Raw genomic sequence first — 21,514 nt, forward strand, 5'->3', positions numbered from 1 at the left:
GATGACTGGAAAGTCTTATTGTTTTTCTCTTTTTTTCTCCCAAACAGGAGCCTCTACAGAGATTTATTGTTCCTTTCTCTGGTGGCTTTGGGTCGGAACAGCATTAATATCAGTAAGTTCAAAACCATGAGATCCTGTTTTTAGTCATGCTGGCAGCACAGAATGGAAATGTCAGTCCAGCCCTTTGGTCCAGATATATATCTTAAACTGTGTCCTGAGCAATTGTGTAACTATCAACGGTGCAGCCAGTGCCAAGCACTGTGGCCAAAGACCAGTTAGGAGCCCATAAAGGTTTTCTGGATGGGCTTTTGTGCGTCAATACCATCTCAATTCTCAGCCTGACCAACTAACAAAGCTACAGTCTTACACTGATTATGATTAGGATCCCACCTTGTGCACCTGTGGTTTTTAGTCATAGCCCTTTCATGTATCAGCATTAAAATCAAATATAATGTTGTCCCATCACCCAGACTTATTTAATTTGGCTGCTTTATTCTGAAAAGTCACAAGGGAGGAAGGCATGCTTTCTTTGTCCAGTTACCAACTTAACATTAGTATCTAGCAGAGCTTCTATGACTGTAGACTTGTTTTTTTCTTCATAAAGACAGATCTGATGTAATGGATTAAATACATTTCATATAAAGAAAGTGTGCTGGCCTATTTTTAACAAACCGTTATCTCATTGCAGATGCTTTTGACCGGGAGTATAAGTTGGCATATGATCGCCTCACCCCCAACCAAGTTAAACTGACACACAACTGTGACCGGCCTCCCGGAGCAGGGGTCATGGAGTGCAGGAGGACTTTCAGAGAGCCCAGTTTGTAAAACTTCTTCTTCTGTCTCATTGTTTCTCCTTCAACCACAGTCACTGCTGCTGTTTTATTCAGACTGCCCTTCAGACTCAGGACCAGTTCACCTGACTGGAGCACGAAGCTCTTTTAAGCACAATGGGAAATTACACTTAATGTAAAGCAACTGCCACGAGTTTCTTGTTTACTGTCAGAACTGAGAGGCATGAAGTGACAGGCCTTGTGTTTGTACATATTTCAAAAATCTAATGTATTTTCAGTATGACTAAATGTTTGTACAGTTATTATACAGTATATTTTATGCCTTTGTTATTGTTGAAACTGTGAATAAGTACGTAAAAGTAAGTGTATGATCACGTTGTCGAAAATCCTCAGTGGTCCTGGTGACCTTGTTAAGACTGTTGTTGAGTGTGTGTATAATACATACTTGCTTTTAGACATTCATGTTTTTACAAAGCACTTTGACAAGATGAGCTTGAGACATTTATTTTCATTTACGTAACCCTGAGGCCCAGCAGCCTACATTTAAGTCACTTTTTATTTCGAAGCTGCAGGACTCACTGTACTGTCTAATATATCCATTAGATTCAGTGTACAAAATCAAATTAATTCCTCCTCGTGTGTACCCTGTAAACGTGACAGGGCCATGCACATACACCTGAATACACTAAACTAGATGGTGGAAAATTATAAAACATTATAGTTTCTGAATCAAGAAGGGAACATCCGATTCATGTATGTGCACAATATTTATTTGTTCATCCTTTTTTGTACAATGTACCAAAAGAGACCAAAAGGGAATAATACTTCTGTAATTTATTTACAGTTTTATAAGCAATACCTTTTTTAAAGAGAGGATTGAATCATTTCTGTGTTTAAACCAAGGATACATTTCCTAAAAAATGGTACAATCAAACTAATTGTAAAATAATAGTGAATGAAATAAATGTTTTCTGTTGGTTTTATCGAGATGTTTTTTTGATCAAGAATTTACAGACACAGTAATGGCTCCATGAAAATGTACAGAGTATTTGGCTCTAGTATTTTGTATTTTTTTTTTTTTTGGTCTTCACTGTATGGTGTAGATGTCAGTTTTAGATATTTGGACAACAGTGCACTGTTTTAATGTGACATACAGAGCATACAAGGATATTTTAACCACTTATAAAGACTGACTGTCTCTTTGAACAGATGGCAGTGCAGATTTCTTTGCACTGAGCATATTAAAAGATACAAAAAAATGTCAAAGGTGTTAGGTTTGAGCGACTCTAACCTGCCCTACTTCAAAATCCCTTTAGAAAATGAGTGGGATAGTTCACTGTGTTAATATTGTCTTTCACTTTTACCTGAAAGAAACCTGCCTTGATTCTGTTTGTAATGTGATGCAGCTCCACAGTTTATCATTGGACTTCACAGTAATTTACGATGACACAATGCTGGATTAAGAGGCTGTGTGCTTGGAATAAACACCAATCTCACAACATGTAAATTTGCATTTTAACCACCTTGTAACCAGTGACAAAAAAAGAACCACAGATGACCAAAACATGATTTTATGTCTTTGTGTTGTTTACACTATTTGTCAATTTGAACAATGTTTCCAAAGTAATATTTATAATTTGTAAAACAAATACTAATTTGTATGATTTTTACATAAAAAAAGAAATCAAATTTCTTCCCAGGCTGGATCTATAGTTTGCCTTCATTTATGAATAAACACATTTATTCTACAGGTGTGAAGATTGATTTAATTTTTTCAAGCTGAGTGCTACGCCTCACCTTTTTAATAGAAACTATGTTCAAGCTTATAATTATATAAGCAAGAGTGTTATAAAACCATTTTCATACTTACATATTTTACAAAATTCACATTTAGAAACCTACATTTTACAAAATGTGCACATATTCTAGACCTAGAATTTCATTTCATAGACATGGTTGTGTAAACAGTCAAAAAAATTAATTATGGTGTTAATTCTGCACAATCTACACCTTAATGCAAAGTAGCTCTGCAACTCCTGTTGTAATGAAAACAAATTACTTTAAAAGCTGCCATCATTACTATCAATATCGGGTTTTATACTCACACATGAATTTCACGTGCAAAAACTCGTGATCACATGTGACCATATATACATGGGATTGAGCACATGTGAAACATTTATGTTGCCAAAGTTTTTGAACTTTTTCATGGTGTAATGTGTGACGCCCATGTGAAAACCTTTCCACATATTTTCCTCATCTTATTATATGTTGCAACATGTGGTCAACATGTGTCATACATGTGCTCATATCTGTCCCATGTGGGAAACATAGGAAACTCGTGTTTTTCGGTAAGGACAGAAAAAGTTGTAGTTTGCGTGTTGCTGCTGACATACCAGACATGCCACTGGCAACAATGCAGAGCAATACAGTAGCTCTCTGAATGGTTTCAATAGATATCCTGACCCATGCTCATGAGAGCCTTAAATGTAGGGGTTAACAGTTCTGCCTCAGGTCACAAGTGGAGAGAGTGCTTGCTGTATGCGAAGGCTTGTGTTCAAACTTTTAGATGGAAACAGGGCAGATAATGAGACGATCCTCCAGCATAACACTGAGCACCAGGAAGATAAAGTAGAGGAGAAACATGGTCGAACCCAGCCCCTTATTCATCTTCCATTTACACGTTGCAATGGAAATAATGACAAAGAGTAGCATGAGGAAGAGCAGCACGATGGCACAGAAGAGCCCATTGCTGCTGACGGCCACTGGAGCCAAATTGTGCATGGATGAGTACAGGAGCCAGGGGACTGGTAGACTTTTGATAAAGTGACAGAAACAGAAAGATGTGAGAGAAAGAAATCAGTTAACTGCATATTCAGTTGCTTTTTGTCCAATTATTACATATCAAGCTATTGAGGCTCACCCCACAGTGATGTCAAAGATGTTACTGCCCACAGAGCTGGACACAGCCATGTCCCCGAGGCCTTTACGAGCCACAATCACACTGGTAATGAGGTCGGGGATGGAGGTCCCTGCAGCCAGGATAGTCAGGCCCATAATCTCCTCTGAGATGCCGATGGTCTCACCCACCTAAAACAATAAACCGGGAGAGAAGAGGATTGAAGTTACAGAAATGGAAAATTACTCGTTTTTCCTCAAGATTATTAATTTGGGGCATAATCTTAATCTCCATTTTAAAATGTATTTACTGGTCCAGAAAGATTTGAATAGAATTTTTTTTTTTTTATAAATGAATTTACACGAAGATGACAAACCAATACATTTCCCTGCAGTCACTGACCTGATGGGCCCACCACACCATGAGGTAAGAGAAGACAGCTATCCACAGAATCGAGCCCAGAAAGGTGGCTGCAAAGAATTTCTTGTATTTCTATTAGACAAAGTGAGTGATGTAAAAGTGAGATGAAGTGGAATTAAACACACCACAGCTGATCTCATAAATATGTTTGTATCGCTCACCTGGTTGCGAACATCAGGAACTGTGAGCCACAGAGGGAAGACGATGGGCAATAGGAAGAGGTAGGTGGCTTGCTTACGTCGTTTGTCAGGCCACTGTAAAGACAGGGGCTCTTCTTTTTCCTCTTCTTCCTCCTCTTCATCCTCATCATCCTCATCTTCACTGGAATCATCACTGTCATCGTCGCTGTCCTCTTCGTCACTGTTGGAGTCTTCTGAGGCTCCTGACTCATCCTCTCCGGCTGGTACATCCTCCTGAAGTGGAATAGACATCATGATGGACCAGTAAAGAAATAAATAGGATTAAAGAAACAACCAAATTAGCCTAAAGATGCTGGTTCCCAAAGTTGTAGCTCTGGACTTTGACTCTTACATATACAGGTATCAAATACTGACTTCTGGGCTCTTTGAAAACTACCAGGACATGGGTGGAAAGTACCTTCTTGTCCTCAGGCTCCTCCTTCTTCTCTGCTTCTGCAGCTGGGGCAGCCTCTGGCTCTTTGGTCTCCCCTGTTTCCCCACCACCATCTGTGAAGGGAATCCCAAACATTGTGTTAATTTCCCTCATGATTCTCACTCACAGCAATCTGTAAGAACTCCAAAGTCATTTTAGACTTCAGAAACTAGTTATATGGAGAAATGCAGTGAATGTAAATAGAGGAATTTTGTTTGCATGGATTAGATGACAGCCTGTTTTCAATGGGCAGACTTTGCTTTATTGAAGGCATCTGATCACCATCACATCCTTCCATGTTACCTTCACTTTTGTCTTGAGTTTTGCTCTCTGCTTTCCGTCTGGCCACATTATTCAGAGTCTCAGCCTTATCCATAAACTTCCCTGTGAACAACCAAACAAACAAAAAACAAGGTTAGGATGGTGTGATATTATTCAGTCATGTGACTAAAATAATTTACTAGTGATATGTAGAAGACAAAGAATCGTGACAGATGTCACAACAGCACAGCAAAAACAGCAACAGCAACATCATGTTTAGTGCGGCACAGATCAACGTCATGAAAGAAGAATGAGCTCATCAAAGGAACAAGACGCACTACGAAACAAAAAGCAGGACAGGATCGTTCCTCTGCTATCTAATGATAACACAAATGTACTCTAATAAAATTGATTCTCTCAAGCACAAATGAATGATAATGAAAATAAAAGGATTTCCAATGTTTCAGATTAAATACACTCATCTCAGGCCAATGTAACAGTAGATGTAGATAATCACACAACACACAGTAAAATAGAAAGAGTTTATCAAGCTTTGCTTTTTATAGTGCTCCTTAAACATCAGAAAAAATGTGATTAACAAAATAAACTTTGTATTATTTTGAAAGCATCAATTAAGCCGCAGATATTTGAATAATGTTTCCTGGATGCATCTCCACATGAACAGATGTCATGAATTGATTCATTGTACTTAGATAAAGAGAGCAGGTTTGATACCTGTGATCCAGATTTCATAGGTTCACTCAAAAGCTGATTATTATGTTGGAGTAGTGGATTGTTTGCTGCCCTGAGGCCTGAAAGACAAGCAAACCAGGAGCCTTTACCACAGGTACATTAATTGGTACATACTGTACAATGGTCTTGCTGCATGTGACCAGAGAACAGAAACACATGCTTCGAGATTACCCAGGTATGATATGCATAGAAGAATACATTAAGATAACCTTACTAACCTATCAGGTTGTTTTCCTGAAAGTGAAAGCAGGACAGGACCAGCTGCTCAGTGCATTGTTTAACCAAATATCACTGCATCTCCTTACTTACTGTATCCTAAATAATTTAACAGAAGATGAACCACTTCAATGAGGGCATTAGTTGAAAATGTTTTACTCCCTATGTTAACTGCAGCCATTCGTCTGAGATTATTATTTATGTTTCACTGTGGGCCTACAAATGGAGCCCTCTATAGACTGAGGTACGTATTTATCTGCTTAGTATCAATCTGGACTTAGTGCTGCTGTCAAATGGGACACTTTGCTAATCCATTTTACAATAAGAAGGACATGGTCACCAGACAGTCCGTGTAAAGGTTTCTCGGTTCACATCAAGGGAGTCATTGCAGAGAAATGGTACTCACCCTCTCCTAGAGGGTCTAATGTGTGAATCATGAGCTGAAAGATGGTGTTTCTCATGGTGCTGTTGTGCAAAGAAGCTGAACTGCCCCCTCGCTGAAGGGATGGCTTCAACTGGGGAAAGAGATGGCTGAGGTCACGACAGCTACTCATGATACAGACAGTCACATCTTGTAAGACAATCATTTCCAAGTGGATGGCAGAATGTTTTTTTCAACAAGTGCATTTACATGAGACAGCACTTGTAGGGATGCTGTGATTAATATGACTGCAGAAAGATAATATGTGAGATAACATGCAGATAAATGGTCAAAAATGAACACTGTGAGTGTCTAGGATATCATTTTTGTGTCTTTCTTCTTACAGTTGATTGGCTGGGTGACTGTTTGATTTTTACCTTTAACCGATTGTCGTCCTCTGGAGCAGAAGGGGTATTATCTTCATCGTCCCCATTTGTCTGCGTGCAACAATGCTTTTTTCAGTGATAATCATTCATTGGTAGAGATAGACTGAGGTTATTTCATTTTGGTAGAGTTTAATAATCAGTATATACCATATACTATAATCTTATACAATGCTACTTTACCCATTGCACACATTGGGGTCCTCTTAGTATTGCATCTCAGTAAAAATGATGTAGTTGTGTGCCATATGGAGGATTATAATTTTGTAAATGTATCCCTCGTCCCCATAAAACAAAAAAAACAAGAAAGCATTATAGTGTGATTACCGGTATGTATGATGTGAAATAGCATTTTCAGTATTTTATAATAACATTTGCTCTTCGGGAGCCCGACCCTCAGCAGTATATCCAGCTTAAGAAATACCCTGCGTGTCAAGCCTCAATCATACTTTACCAGGGTTAAACAGAGTATATGTTGATGGTACAGTTTGTACATAGTCATAGCTCCTCAAAGGATTAGTTTGCTGGGGCTGATCAGCGTTCATTCACCAGTGTTTACTCTGTACTTTTATCATTTCACTCTTTTGGCATAATAAGTATATGAGGCTACAGGCAGTGGTAGAGATGTCACAACTTATGATATGTGTTGCTCTTTGTTTTAGTAATAAACCACACTGTATATGATGACTATGACTATGTCACAACTTATGATATGTGTTGCTCTTTGTTTTAGTAATAAACCACACTGTATATGATGACTATGACAGAATAAGATACAGAATCATACATGAGTGAGATCTGTTTTGTGGAAGGACATATTATGTGACAGCACTACTTTTATGTCAAAAAGATTAAACACTAGCAAAATTGTTTCCAGTAAATCATTTTTCAAGGATCTTAAAATCTGCTTACTTAAATATCAACATCAAGAGGAATATATTTGTCTTATATAGTAGTATACACTGTTGTTTGAAGCTCCACAGCTTTGTAATCAATTACATAGCAGTGGCACAAAATAAGGATACTAATATATTCAGAAGCATTAAGACAACTTTGGTCAAATGCCTGCAAACAGAGAACATTTTGTGATATAACAACAGAACCGTTAGTGGGTCAGGTGAGGACGGGACAGATTTTATACAAATGTGTCACAATGAGTGCTTACCTTTTCAGGTTCCTCCACAGCAATAATTTTCACAATGCTCTTGTGTTTGTGGAGTTGGGTCTTGAATGCTCGCTCAATTTGCACATTAAACTTCATGAAAATGACATAGAGAGTGTAACACCCCACCAGCATCATGCTCTCCCACCACATTATGACATTATCCAAGAAGAAGATGATTAGTAAGATGAGGCCCAGTATGTAGAAGGATACGTCTCTGAAAAGTGGCCACCAGGTTAGACGGAGAACCTCCCGAGAAAACACAGCACACATTCCAATCACAAACAAAATGTTGAACACTGCAGAGCCAACAATTGTGCCAATACCCACATTGCTGTGGGCAATGAAGACTCCTATCAAGGAGGTGAAAAGCTCAGGAGCAGAACCTCCAGCAGCCATGAAGGTGGCTCCTGCAACATCGTCAGAGATGGCTAACTTGTCTGTGATGACCCCCAGTGCAGGAACAAAGAACTCATCACACACGATTGCAAGTGACACGAACATGTACATCATCCCAATAATGTGAAGGACCACCCAGCCTCGTCTACGCTCTTCAATAGAAAAGATATCTTCAGGGTATTCACCCTTCATATGTGGAGCTTCACCAGGAGAAGCTGGAGTGATGGGGGTTGTGGGAGGAGCTGGAGCTGGAGCAGGAGCTGGTGTGGGTATCTCTGGTGGAGGTTCAGGGGCCACATAGATGCAATGCACACTAGTCCGCTTTGTGGTTGGCAATAATGGAGATTCAGTGGTGGTGGAAGCTTTGAAATCTAAAGTTGTATCTGTATGATTTACCACGGGCATCTCTGGAGTTGTTTGATCTGTGGGCTCTAATTCATGTGTCGCAGTGACAGGTTCCTCCAGCCCTCCAGTCTCTACTGTAGCCTCCTCAACACCCTCTGTTGAACCTTCTCCAAAATCCTCTCCAATCTGTGGCAATGGGAAAGGCTCGTACAGTCTGGCACTGATGGTCAGCTGGTAAAGGGTGCAGAGGAAAACCCCAGAGAGGAGAAAAACAACCCGGCTCAGCTGCAGTCGCTTCCTTCTTGTACAATTCATTTTCCTTTAAAGCAGTGTTGCTGATGGCTAGGTTGAATTAAGCTGCATAAATAGGCTTTGGTAGAGTCCAGCTCTCTCCCCAGCAGACTGTGGGGTGAAAGAATATAAAACTCCAGCAGTGGGATTCATGTCACATCCTTGACTCCTTGGAAAACCCAGCCTATTGTAAATTCAAGAGAGCATCAGGAATAAAATTACATTTAGACAGCAGGTTGAAAACCAGTATACATTTGAGCTATTCATAAATACATGCACTTCATAGCTGCATTTAGAAGATGTCATGATTACTGTCTTTGCATGATGCTTTTCTGAGAGAACAACAAAGTAGCAAATATTGTAGTAAATGAAATAAATACAAATGTGGTAAGGGGCAAGACTAATTTCCTCATCAAATCCAAAGAGATCAAACAAAACAGTCCATCTTAATGCCAGATACAGACTTACCATGGAATTCATGTCTTGCAAAGCCAGGGGTGTAAAAATTTCCAAAAGCAGATTTCCACAGTTGTTTGTTGAGGCAGAAACTATTGTCAATGGCCAGAGGGTTATCTAGGACACAGAACAAGTCTTCACAATGGATCAGTATAATACCTAATACCTGAAGTCTTCTAAGAGGATTATGTGCATTGTCTCACTCTCACTTTGTGTGTATACCTGAGTAATATCTAACATGAAGTAAAAACAAAGTGCTCATTTAGTCTAATGGTATTACGTTATATAACTTTAGCATTAAAAACACCTCATGAATCCAAGGTTTACCCTTGGAAATAATACTTTCATTATATATTGAAACGTTTTGAACGGTATAGGTTCACCTTTAAACTCCAGTCCATAAAAGCTATATAATGTCCATACACCAGTAGCATTATTGGTAAAATACCGGCATTCCTTGTTGAATTTTATGACGACTTTTTAAACACAGGAATATCAAATTTACTATTTAAAGTGTATCACAGAGGAACGTTTTTTTTTTGTTTTTGTTGTTGTATACTTGGTATCCACCCGGACTAAAGTAGTGGTGTACATTGTAACTCAATGCTGCGGGGCTTTGATATGTCTGCGCTTTGAAAATTGAACAAGAAAGCAGGGCATATGTTTTTGTCAGACTTGTCGGGCGACTTGAGTTGTAACTGGAGCGTTTTTATCAAGTTAACTGTGGCTGTCAGACTTTGCGGTGATCTGATTAATAACGTCTCGTCTACGTGTTAGATTTTTTTTAACTCCTTAAATGTCGGTCGCAGTGTGTTGTAAACAAACCTCACTGTGACCTATCAATGTTTCCCCCTCCTCGAATCTCCACCGAATGTATTTGTAACATCCAGTTTAACGTAACCACACAAAAAATTAATGTAACGTTACCGCTAGTCTTTGAAGTAACACAAGCTCAGGTTTCAATTTTCTATGCTGATGTATTTAACCATAATACAGTTGCGATTTTCTGTAGTATGTATTTCAATATTTGTTTACGCTAAAAGCGTCGGTTACTTCAGCCTCTTGCGCAGACATATTGCACCTGTCACGTTATGTTGGACTGAACAGATGGAGGAGGCAGGGTTTTACTAGTTACGGCTGTCGAGGGAGGGATTTAGGGCTGTAAAATCGTATTTTGCCTTGATAAATTATTTGTATTATTAGCAGTGATATGCGGTCCCTCGTACGCGAGGGTCTGTATATTCCTGCTTGCAGTTTTAATTTTTTTTTTCTCGATCTCATTCCTTATTGTTCTTTAAAAAAAAAAAAGTTTAAAAAAAAATTGCCTTTTTTTTTTTTTTTTTTTTTTTTTTGGCAGCTTTAACATCTCTAAAAATAACAGCTGTAAAAAGAAGGGCAGTCAAGGGCAAGTCCAGCCTTTTCACTAGCAGACTATGGAGTGGCACAATCCAAAATCTCAGCAGCATGATTCACATACTAACATCTTTGCCCCACTGCGATACCTATTGTAAATGACAGGAAGCGATACAGTCGAGATCAAATGACAATAATGCAGTAGATCAGACTCCATTTGTGTATATTTCAAATAATAGTCTGTGCATTTTTAATCACAGAAGCAAGATACTCCAAAGCACGGTGATGTGAAGTTTGACAAGTCCTCACCATAAACATCACACGTCAACTCTTCTGAAAGGATTATCTGCTGTGTCTCATTCTCAACCTGATCATTAGAGCATTGGTCACAAAGCCTGACAGGCGTTTGAAATATCCCTTTAAAAGGCATTAAAAACACAGTAAGTGTGAGCGGTCTTACTTTGAAATGGGCGTTTCTTCCTCGACGATTTCCTGCACAAAACTATTCGGTAGTTTATTCAAATCCAAGATCACCTGGATCTCGAGATGCTAAAAAAACAACAACAACAACAACGAGTGCACTCTTGTATACGATTTTCTTCTCTGCATTATTTTTTTTAGAAGTCGTGCTGTGTTTGGCACAAAAACTTTTCATGTTGCATTTTTTTTCTACACCGAGGGATCTGACCAATCACAAGTTGAACTGGAAACTCTTCCCTCAAATTAATAATATGCATACGTAAAGTTATTTTTTTTTTAACTATTGATGTTGTGCTGGCTGTTTTATAGATTTTATATATATATATATATATATATAAAATATATATTTCTATAAAAATTATTTTAGATCACATCGGAACTATGTATTCACTTACTGCTACGCTACCACCCGGACGAAAGTACCGGTGCACATTTTACATCACAAACACTGGATGGCGAGCGAACATTGAATGGCATGTACATTTTGATTTATTATTATTTTTTTGTCATATTAATTCTTCACTTTATAGTTTATCTCACGGGTAGTTCTTTTCTCACGGTCCTTAAACAGGTAACCGGAAGGTTCCTTCCGTCGGATCGTTACGTTGAAGAATGCTGACTGACTTTAGCCGAACAACTAGCCAACATCAGCTAACAGTCCTCTGAAATAATATTTTTTTTTCTTTCTGGTCCTTCAGTGGGAGCGCTTTGGGAGACATTTTAAACCCAGTGTAGTATTGTGAACCTCGTGAAGCGGAGCGCCATGCCTACCGTGGTGTTGATGGACGTGTCTCTGTCCATGACGCGTCCAGTGTCACTGGACGGCAGCGAAGAGTTTCAGAGGAAGAACCTGGCTGTCCACGGACTCAATATGTTGTTTGAGCACATGGCTTCAAACTACCGCCTGGAGTTCACAGCACTGATGGCTTTTTCTTCTCTCTGGGAGCTCTTAGTGCCTTTCACCAGGGATTATAATGCATTACAGGTAAATAGTTGCCTTCCTGAATCCCGGCCTGGATTTGAATCAAAGAGTCTGACTGTGAAGATGATTTAGGATTATCTAATGTTTATTTATTTTTTTTCTGTACAGGAGGCTCTCGGCAGCCTGGAGGACTACGACAAGACCTGTGTTGAAGCATCTCTTAATGGAGTTAGTAATGTAGTTCAACAGGAGTGGGGCAGTGCCTGTCCCTGTCAGGTATTTTGACACGCTCTGTATCCAATATCATCACACATCTGTATTGATTATTAAAGCTGTTGTTCAGTTATATAATTTTCCTACAGTGATTTAAACTTTCTGTGCTTATTTTTTACTCCATAGTTATGTTTATGTACCTTTTTCTTCTGTCCTATAGGTGGTGCTGGTTACTGATGGATCTCTGGGTATTGGAAAGGGTTCCCTACGCCACTCCCTCCAAACCCTGAAACATCGTGGGGATGACAAGAAGTTCCCTCTCCCTTTCCCTTTCCCAACCAAACTGTTCATTATGTGTGTAGCCAATGCAGAGGAGGTACTGAACCACAATTTTTGCTGACTGATCAACACGTAATTTGTATTTACTTGCATCTTGATGTGAACACTGTCAGTTTAAATCCATGAAGGACATGTGATCTGATGCCATGCGACCACAAGCAGCTAGTCATAAACGCAATCTAAGGTCACGGCCTCTGTTAGGTTGTTATATCTTACAAATTGCTGCTGAAATATCAGAGTGAGAAAATGGCAGTTTGACAGCTGTTTGTACCTGCAGCCAGGAGACTCACAGACTTTAGAGATTCATATCTATGAGTATTCATGAGGTAATTAAAAGAAGGAAGCTGGTATGGGAGAAACTTAATGTGTCGTTTCTTTCTCCCGTGCTTCCGTATCAACACACAAAAATCTGAATGCTTCATGTAACCACACAGGAATTATCAAGCTCAGTATTCTTATGTCATTTTCATCAGTAGTTTTGTTTGGTGACTTGTATGCCTGGAAAGTTTCTCCTACATCTATTTAAAATTCCAGTAATATACTGCTTGCTGTACATTTGCTACCTTTAAAAAAAAAAAATGGGACCGCATGTCTTGTGTAATGTCAGCTGCAGATGACTGATGCCATGGACAACTTGGAGGAGCTACTTCGTCTCAGTGGAGGGGACGGACAGATCTTCACTATGGACGGACCACTTTGCATGAAGAGTGTACAGGCCATGTTTGGGTAGGACTGACACGGAGGAAATAATACAAGGAACATTGCTTATTTGTCTGTTATATGTTTAGTAATGCACCTTTGTCCATATTGTGTGATTGCATATCTGCAGGAGGCTCATTGATCATGCATACTCTCCGTTCCATGCCGTCTTGCACTGTGGGAATCTGTCCTCAGACGTTCAGGTGTTCCCTCGACCTGAGCCTGTTGTGGTGGATGACGAGGTGGAGCCGATGCCCCGAACAGTCAATACAGGTAATCAACTGTCTTCAAATTTTATCATTAGAGTTTCATTTAAACAGTTTATTCTTCAACGAAATCTCCTTTCTGCTATATGTCTTTCAGATTTAGAAATTGTGGGCTTCATTGAAATTGCTGACATTTCCAGCCCTCCTGTCATATCCAGACACCTGGTACTACCGATTGCTGTTAACAAAGGTTTGTTTTGACATTTTTAGAGAAATATTAACAGAAAATGAATAGACAAATCAGCTGCGTAACTCATCCTGGTCAGTGATTATGCTTTAACAAAGTCTTACTGAAATGAATACACATTTAAAAAACAAAACGGGATTGGCGATTTGTACCTTCTTTATGTTCCCACAATTCTCTGGATGCTGTTACAAGAAAAAAATGCTTTTCAGTAAATGAGGTTCTCTAGCAACGAGTACAGCTTAGAAAATGCTTCAGGGTATTGTATAGGTTATATAGAAACAGAGCAAAACTAGGAAAAAGCAGATGAGCTGCTGATAACCCACCATCATAATTACCATATTCTCATCATATTCAAAGTAAACACACAATCTTTTAATATATACAAAAAAAATACATGTATTTTATTTGTACTTGATTTCAGATGTGGATGAGGTTGGCACTGGAGCCACAGATGAGCTTGAGGAAGAACCTTCTGCCAGTCAAATGGCAGGCAAAAGTCCCAACTTTTGTGTACTTCTACATGGAAGTCTGAAGGTTGAGGGCATGGTGGCGCTGGTCCAACTGGGGTGAGATACAACAGAGCCGTTTATTGTCAACACAAATGAGTTCTGCTACGTTCACCTGCTGAGTAATAGTTTTACATATTTTATGAACAAATGGCAAAATACAATTTGCTCTTTTTACACCAGGCCAGAGTGGTATGGTATGTTGTATTCCCAAGCAGACAGCAAGAAGAAATCAAATCTGATGATGTCTCTGTTTGAGCCGGGACGAGGGCCTCTGCCTTGGCTGGGCAAGATCTCACATTTGGGACCAGTCTCAGGTAACCTGTCACCACTCCACCATGTCAGGTTTCTTCTCTGACACACAGGTCACAAGGATGTTTTCCACGTTTTTACAACAAACTTACTTTGTACCTACTACAGGGTCTTCTTTGCATACTGTTAATAATTAATATTAGTTAATATTTTGGACATTTTAGGGTATTGTTGAACTTGATAACATATTACACACTAACCCCTTTTCAGGTAAATGACTTGTTTATTCCAGAAGAGCAGAGGCCTCAGTTTGTTCATGTACACATCCAGTTAATAATTGACCTATCTTTCTTACAACTGCTTTGATCATGCTGGGTTAGATACACTGACTTCACTCTGGTGTTTGACAATCTTTCTGGTATTTCAGAGGCTGCTGAAAATCCCTATGGAGAGGATGACAGTAAAAGTCCTTTCCCAGTGCAACCGCCAGTCAAACGGAGCTATGCCCAGAATGTCACTGTGTGGATTAAAGCCAGTGGACTACAGGTGCAGTAAAACCTCAGTATAAATGCACTGTTGTTTGTTGAAGTCTACGGAAAAAAGACAACAGTGAGACAATCTTATTGGCTTTAGTCCTGCCAGTAGAATTAAACAAAATATACTCTCAGGTAAAAAAAAAAAAAGACAGTTTTGCTTGTAAAATGAATTGATTACTCAATTAGCAAATTAGTTGCTGATAAATTTCCAGCAAGACTAATTGGTTTATCTGCTAATCATTTCCGCTGTAGAGGGAAGTAAACTTAGCAGAGCCTCGGTGACTTCTTTCCAATGAAATTTGGTTAAGACTGATACTCTTGTTACTGTCATATTAATTATAGTGATAATTCTGACTTGTAAATGCTGTTAACATCCATCTTATCAAAATCAAACAAATATGGATTCCTTACATTAACCAAAGTCCATAATTCAGTTCAGTTAAACCCAAATTTAATGTATATATTGTAAATACACAATATTTACAATACACTGAAATTATACAACAATCCTCTGATGACATGAACACTTGCAAGTTGTTCACATGGTAAGCTTTCATATCTCTATCATCCTTCCCATATGACACAAACACAGCTGTATGGATAGTGAGATGTACAATTAGAGTTTTAACCATGGACTTTGCTTAAAAAATGTCTTGAATGATTTTTTTTTTCCCCCTCACTTGTAAGACTCTGACTATGTTGAGTGCTGGTCAAAACATTATTTATAGTCATTTCCAGTCATCCCTGATTCAAGTTATTTATGCTTTCATTGCACAGACTGATGTCCAGAAGATCCTGAGGAATGCAAGGAAATTGCCAGATAAAACTCAGACCTTTTATAAGGTAAGTTCAGCCAAAGTGACTCCGAACTGTGACAATAAAACGAATATTTTTCAAAAATTCAATGAGTTTTGTATTGTCGTCTGTCAGGAGCTGAACCGTCTGCGGAAAGCTGCCCTGGCTTTCGGTTTCTGGGAGCTCCTTAAGGGAGTGGCCGACCTGCTGGAGCGAGAGTGCACCATGCTGCCAGACTCGGCTCATCCCGACGCTGCTTTCCAGCTCTCCCACGCTGCACAGCAGCTCAAACTAGCGAGCACCGGTGACTCTCAGTACGCTGCTTTTGATCACAACATTGTTCCCATGCACACCGACTTCTCAAGCTGAAGCTGATACGTATTAATGGACTTAAAATACAACAGCCTCAGCCTGTGTGGAACAACGTGGGACAGCACCTGGTGTATCCTGAAGGTTGTTTAACAAACTCATCAAAGAGGCTACTTGAAGAACTTATTTGTGGATACGAGTCAGGCTTAGAACTGAAAATGTTAGCTTGTACATATTTTTTTTTTTTTTTTTTTTTTTACTTATTCCTTAATAGGATCTTTTCCACGAGTTGACCAGATTTAAATTTCATTTTTATTCAATGTGTAAAATATCTGCCACATTTACAGGAAACATTTGGCAACGGCTGTTTATGTTGCCATCCAAAATTCAAGTGACTTTGAAAACAATAAAAAGGCAAAGTGAGAAAGAGATGCAAATGAATATCGCTCATAGCAGGTCATTGTTGAGCACGACGGATACAAAATGCTTTCTGTATTTTAGCAGTCAGCAGTATGATTTTCCCTGAGCTTCATTGGGCGGTTTAGAAATCTGGAATAATAACCGAGTGTTTGCCGAGGATATTGTGGCTTTCTCCATTAATACACCAATGACTGTAAATCAAATGACAACAGCATTAACAACCTTATCGGTGCTGGTTGCAGTGCATTCAGTCAAAAATACCACTAAATTAGAAACGGGATGAAAAGAAAAAGAAACAACACAGGATATTAGATTCTATGGGTTTGACAGCTCTTCAGTAATTCATAACATATATATATATGAGAAATTAATTACTAGTAAGTAACTGTCCATGCGAAGATGAAATATTGCATCATCTGTAGGATGTTCATATTAACCATACTGGACGTCATTTTAATGCCCGCAAACAGGCTGTGGATAAGTAAATAACTTCATAATAAATCTGGAACAGATGCCTACAGTCGGATTTTGGAGCAGGATGATCTTTTTTTTTATATACTCTAGAAATAAGCAGGCAGCAAAGGTGTCAGAGGAATGTTGTTGGTGCTGAATCTCAGTTTGCTTTCCTCTTTTTGGTACGGAAGCGCCTCTTCCTCTGCTTGTAAAGGTGACGAAAGTTGATAAAAAGTCCTGGAAAAGGGGAAAAAAATAACAAAGGTAGTACAGAACAAAAATAGTAATTTGGAACAATACTACATGTTCAATTTGCATTCCTAAAAGTTGGAGCACTGGCTCTGATTTGTAGGAAAAAAAATTAAAAAAAATCAGTCTTGCGTATTATTAAAAGATGAAACTTGGGACAAATCTTCATAGAAAGCATTGTTGTAATTTTGGGTGGCTTAATGAACAGTAGGATCGTTAGTTCCAGATAATTCAGACATGTTTTAAAAAGACTAGCAGTGTTAACTACGGAGAAATGCAATCAAGATTTCAAGATAGGGTCTAAGAGCTCTTTATCTTCAGAGTCCATAAAAGAGGGGGTTTTGTGTTCGTAGGTGTGCGTGCGTCAGAGAGAGATAGACTGCAGAACATTAGGTGTTGTAGTTCTGCTGGTACCGTCTAAATATATTTTAGTCGGTTGACTGAATCCTCTGTCTCTGTTTCACTGATCCTCTCCTGTGATCCACCACAAGGTCGAAGACGGAGTCATGTCCTGCAGTTATTTTATTATCCTGTCTAAACATAGGCATTTCCAGGCTGGGAGGAGGGAGAGCTCTTTCTTGTCTGGCAAGTGTTAGTTTGACATTTTTATTATAAAAAGTCAGCAAAGGCCGAAGTGGAGCCAGAGAGTTAATGAGAAATGAGTAATTTACACCCTCTTATCTTTTGGTGGAATGTAAGAACGGCTGGAAACAAGAGTGTCCATTAAAGCATAGAGTAATATGTCCAAACACAAATGTTTTTGCGGCCACCTACCCAAAAACATGAGAACAAGATAGATGTGCAGGATGGTGGAGAAGCTGATAGAGGTCCCGATGGCTTTCGGCAGAGGAATGCTGAAGAGTTTAGTTTTGTCAAAGAGGGGAATGGATTGTATCACCGCAACAGCTACAGTGGATTGAGAGAGGAGATCAAATATTAGTTCTTGTGCGTGAAGGATTCAAATTAATTCAAAGAGAAGTAAACCAAGCTTACCTTCAGCTAAAACACCTAACGGATACAGTGGTATCCAGATTGTGTACCGCAGCCAGGTGAGGGTTTTCCACTCTGTATTGAAACAGCCCAGCATGTAAAATGGATACCTGAAATGGGAGCGGTGTGTTGGTTTTAGGAAGGAAACAAGTTGTCCTGCCAATCAGCTAACACCAAGTCCTCCTCACAATGCAGCCGAGATGACCTGCTGTTGTGCTGATTCTGAAAACACAATTACTGCTGACAAGATTGTTTTATTTTATTGCTCACGTTTTTCTGAAGTACACCTTTTTCATGTATTTACAGTATTATTATTAGGTTGTTTTTTTTTAAACTTAAAAACCTTAATTACAAGAAGATAGTGTAAATAATAGGTCAACCGTCCATCAGAAGTGTATATTACTTTTGAAAACATAAGGTTTTATTTGAAGTATTGTGTCTGTGCACAAAAGAAGGCCATTTACACGACTGTTTACTGTGAACACAAGGCAGGTGCACACTCACCTGAAAATCTCAATGGTGCTCCACAGATAGAAAACAAAGAACACAACTGGCTTGTGGTGCATTTCTTCCAAACTACCAAAAATGATGAAGAGGATGAAATTCCTTCCAACCACCTGACATACAAACGACAAGACCCAGAAGTACAGACTTAAATGAGTACTTGCACAAGAAATGTATCGCTGCTCCATCTGTGACCTGATGAAACTGGAACTCAGACAAAAACAAAGGAACATCCCGTACTTGTATAAGAGTTGGAATAACAGCCGTCCGGACGATGCCAAAAGCAGCATTGAGGACCTCCACTGCTGCCAGGATCTGGCAGAAGAACATCACGTCCGATATCGAGTGAAATGTGTCGTAAATAGAATCTGAAATGAGTTTCAGAAATGAGACATTTCTTTGCGAAGTTCCTGTGACGTAACCGATCGACTAAGAAAAAGCAAAATGAAACTTCAAGCTGAAGCAGGGTTATAATTTCTCACCTTGGCCAAAGAAGAACAGGTGAGCAGTCATTTTGACAAAGATCCATGAAAAACCAAGAAACTGTACCAGGTTGTAGACAAACAGAAATGCTGTTTTCAGGCTGACAAACCCTGAAACGTTTCAAAGAAATCGAAAAGAATAAGGGAACTTCTATGCCAACCAAACTGAGTAACACACGTTTTAGAAAAAAAACAGGAAGAGACGCATAGAAAAAGTCAGAAGTTTCAGTGTCTGGAACGTCAAGTAATTATTATTTTAATTTGATAAACAAATGGAACCCATTTTTAATGTCGTCAATATTTGCACTCACCTTCATCTTTATGTCTCGAGACCCTCAGCCTGTTCCTCTTCTCCTCCTTTACAAAATAAAACGGTGCAATCTTAGCTCCAATATCTCAGTAACATCCACATTTTACAATCTTTTGTCTGTGAGTTTGTTATTTAGTACTGCTGTCAAATGCATGAAAATGTCCCACTGATGTGAAAACACAAGTTTATTCTCACCTTTTCCCGGATCTCCATCTCGGCGTCTGACTCGTCCAGCCAGCGGTCGAAGTCTGGTGCCAGGAAGACCGGTTTACGCTCCTGTACAGTCAGTCTTTCCCACCAGCATCGCTGCTCTTTCCGCACCATGATGTTTACCTGCCGCTGCGTGGACTTGTGGCTCACCTGGGCAAACAGGGTCAGAGATGTCAGTCTTTTTAGTTTTTAGAAAAACTAAAAAGACTGACATCTCTGACCAATCTTGAAATGAGTACATACTTCCGGCTTCACTGGTAAAACAAACTCCAAGCTGAACTGGTATTCATTTAGTCCTTTTGCACCATGGCCCTGGCCTGCACGCAAAATGCCATCAAAAAAGTCACATATCCACTTTGTGACAATATTTTCAAATGGAAATCAGTCAATCTATGTTACCTCTGAATTGAAGGACGTTATCTTTCACACGAACATCAATATTCTGCAAAAAGAAAAGATATGCAGATGAGCACACTTCCTCTCAAAGCATTATTTTGCTTCCTGTACACAATACCGCAGAACAGAGATGATAAAGTATTTTAAAGGACTGAAAAATTAGACCCTAACAGCAGCTGAGCAAAGAATGCCATAACAGTCTATAATCCAAAAAGGATTATGATACTTAATTAGCAGCAAGAATAATTCCCTTTTTTGAAGAACTTTTCCATTTCACTCAGTCTCTGCCCTGAATCTGGTCTTGTTCATGTCACTGTATGCTGAATAATAAACATTGTAGAGCTACTAAAAAAAAAATATATATATATATATATATATATATATCTGACTATTATGCCAAAATTCAGACAGGTTAACACCAAAGTGTGCTGGAGAGGGTCCTCCCTGCAGCTTACAGTTTGGTACAAAATGACATCTTTATAGGAGACAACATGTCCCTCACCTCTAATAACCCCACCTGTGGGGTGCGCTGTTAAAGTTACACTGCACCGCCGTCCAGGTGGAGCCAAAGGGTATTCAGAGTTGTTAACAGCTCCACGAAAAGGTTTTTTTTTTTTTTCTTTTCCTCTCAATATTTCAATAAATGATCAAATATCCCCCGAAAATCAAAGATTAGAGAGAAAAAAAGAAAAAAAAAAAAAACTAAACAGACCGGCGTCAGACTTGACAGATCATGGCAGACCGAAGCAAAAAGGCTTCGTAAAGATCAACTATCACCTGCAAGGATCTCTTATTTATCATCCGATGTGCAAACTGCACAGCTACCCAGCGACGTGACATTTACAAGAGCCCGCAGCCTTAATTTGCATCATTTTATACGCATCGTGAAAGATGCAACATAGTGCTCCGGTAGGTCACAGAGTCCAACACCGACAATTTCCTGACGAGAAGCGAGGGCACGAGGCGGGTGACACTCACCTGAGCGTCTGTCAGGTCCACTCGCAGGTAGATTTCTTCATGGCGTTGAGCCCAGTAGACCAGCGGTGTCAGTGCCATTGTTGCGTTTCTTTCTTTTTTTTTTTCTTTTATATAGAGCTTTGTTTCAAGTAAAAAAAAAAAATCAGGCTGGAGCGAGAGTGAATGAAGCCTCGCGTCATGCTAGCTGTCCTCCGAGGAAAGCTTCAGCAAATACGCAGAATATTCTGCGGACGCGCGCGCTCGCCATCTGTCAGCG

The 21,514-nt window shown here is 39.3% G+C and overlaps 4 protein-coding genes across 8 annotated transcripts in view; 2 read left to right on the forward strand and 2 right to left on the reverse strand.

The window, feature by feature from the left end:
- Window positions 1-2,539, forward strand: part of dennd4a (DENN/MADD domain containing 4A) — a 24,272-nt gene extending 21,733 nt beyond the window's left edge. Inside the window, exons 30-31 of the mRNA XM_069163313.1 lie at window positions 48-112; window positions 689-2,539. Of these exons, the coding sequence (XP_069019414.1) occupies window positions 48-112; window positions 689-825 (202 nt within the window). The 3' untranslated portion in view covers window positions 826-2,539. The remainder of the gene's footprint in view (window positions 1-47; window positions 113-688) is intronic.
- slc24a1 (solute carrier family 24 member 1) lies at window positions 1,544-11,369 on the reverse strand. 3 transcript variants are annotated; one of them, XM_069163316.1, is made up of 11 exons: window positions 11,223-11,369; window positions 9,422-9,526; window positions 8,249-9,137; window positions 6,751-6,810; window positions 6,359-6,467; window positions 5,026-5,106; window positions 4,708-4,796; window positions 4,272-4,523; window positions 4,093-4,182; window positions 3,715-3,881; window positions 1,544-3,606 (listed from the first exon to the last, which is right to left on the reverse strand). In XM_069163316.1, the coding sequence occupies exons 3-11, from the start codon at window positions 8,975-8,977 to the stop codon at window positions 3,357-3,359; spliced, it is 1,827 nt and encodes a 608-aa protein (XP_069019417.1). In that variant the 5' UTR covers window positions 8,978-9,137; window positions 9,422-9,526; window positions 11,223-11,369; the 3' UTR covers window positions 1,544-3,356. The 3 variants fall into 3 exon arrangements, with proteins under 3 accessions (XP_069019417.1, XP_069019415.1, XP_069019416.1); XM_069163314.1 differs by having other exon boundaries at window positions 7,922-9,137; XM_069163315.1 differs by lacking the exon at window positions 11,223-11,369 and adding an exon at window positions 11,072-11,156 and having other exon boundaries at window positions 7,922-9,137.
- A 290-nt stretch (window positions 11,370-11,659) lies between these two features.
- On the forward strand, window positions 11,660-16,333 carry ints14 (integrator complex subunit 14). Of its 3 annotated transcripts, none has more exons than XM_069163318.1 (11): window positions 11,660-11,715; window positions 11,941-12,227; window positions 12,333-12,440; window positions 12,598-12,753; window positions 13,324-13,442; window positions 13,546-13,688; window positions 13,779-13,871; window positions 14,290-14,434; window positions 14,558-14,691; window positions 15,054-15,172; window positions 15,940-16,333. In XM_069163318.1, exons 2-11 carry the CDS (start codon window positions 12,006-12,008, stop codon window positions 16,324-16,326), a joined length of 1,626 nt encoding a protein of 541 aa, XP_069019419.1. In that variant the 5' UTR covers window positions 11,660-11,715; window positions 11,941-12,005; the 3' UTR covers window positions 16,327-16,333. The 3 variants fall into 3 exon arrangements, with proteins under 3 accessions (XP_069019419.1, XP_069019418.1, XP_069019421.1); XM_069163317.1 differs by having other exon boundaries at window positions 11,667-11,813; XM_069163320.1 differs by having other exon boundaries at window positions 11,668-12,227; window positions 15,940-16,005; window positions 16,093-16,333.
- A 168-nt stretch (window positions 16,334-16,501) lies between these two features.
- Window positions 16,502-21,500, reverse strand: hacd3 (3-hydroxyacyl-CoA dehydratase 3). The gene is made up of 11 exons (XM_069163321.1): window positions 21,259-21,500; window positions 20,284-20,326; window positions 20,128-20,201; window positions 19,870-20,034; window positions 19,676-19,721; window positions 19,365-19,475; window positions 19,123-19,250; window positions 18,883-18,995; window positions 18,382-18,488; window positions 18,163-18,294; window positions 16,502-17,376 (listed from the first exon to the last, which is right to left on the reverse strand). The coding sequence occupies exons 1-11, from the start codon at window positions 21,334-21,336 to the stop codon at window positions 17,300-17,302; spliced, it is 1,074 nt and encodes a 357-aa protein (XP_069019422.1). The 5' UTR covers window positions 21,337-21,500; the 3' UTR covers window positions 16,502-17,299.
- Window positions 21,501-21,514: the final 14 nt, after the last annotated feature.

Source organism: Embiotoca jacksoni, unplaced genomic scaffold, assembly GCF_022577435.1.
Source record: "Embiotoca jacksoni isolate LCO1_2020_lvr unplaced genomic scaffold, fEmbJac1.0.p SCAF_3, whole genome shotgun sequence".
Lineage (NCBI taxonomy): Eukaryota > Metazoa > Chordata > Actinopteri > Embiotocidae > Embiotoca > Embiotoca jacksoni.

Excerpts from the sequence above, each read along its gene's own strand:
- ints14 (XM_069163318.1), top strand. The coding sequence starts at position 12,006 with ATGCCTACCGTGGTGTTGATGGACGTGTCTCTGTCCATGACGCGTCCA. Across the intron at positions 13,443-13,545 it reads AGTGTACAGGCCATGTTTGG|GAGGCTCATTGATCATGCAT; the intron begins GTAGGACTGACA and ends GCATATCTGCAG. Across the intron at positions 15,173-15,939 it reads TTAAAGCCAGTGGACTACAG|ACTGATGTCCAGAAGATCCT; the intron begins GTGCAGTAAAAC and ends TTCATTGCACAG.
- slc24a1 (XM_069163314.1), bottom strand. The coding sequence starts at position 8,977 with ATGAATTGTACAAGAAGGAAGCGACTGCAGCTGAGCCGGGTTGTTTTT. Across the intron at positions 6,811-7,921 it reads CTGTGGAGGAACCTGAAAAG|ACAAATGGGGACGATGAAGA; the intron begins GTAAGCACTCAT and ends TGTTGCACGCAG. Across the intron at positions 4,524-4,707 it reads AGGAGCCTGAGGACAAGAAG|GAGGATGTACCAGCCGGAGA; the intron begins GTACTTTCCACC and ends ATTCCACTTCAG.
- hacd3 (XM_069163321.1), bottom strand. The coding sequence starts at position 21,336 with ATGGCACTGACACCGCTGGTCTACTGGGCTCAACGCCATGAAGAAATC. Across the intron at positions 20,327-21,258 it reads TGGACCTGACAGACGCTCAG|AATATTGATGTTCGTGTGAA; the intron begins GTGAGTGTCACC and ends TTCTTTTTGCAG. Across the intron at positions 18,996-19,122 it reads TTATTCCAACTCTTATACAA|GTGGTTGGAAGGAATTTCAT; the intron begins GTACGGGATGTT and ends TTTGTATGTCAG.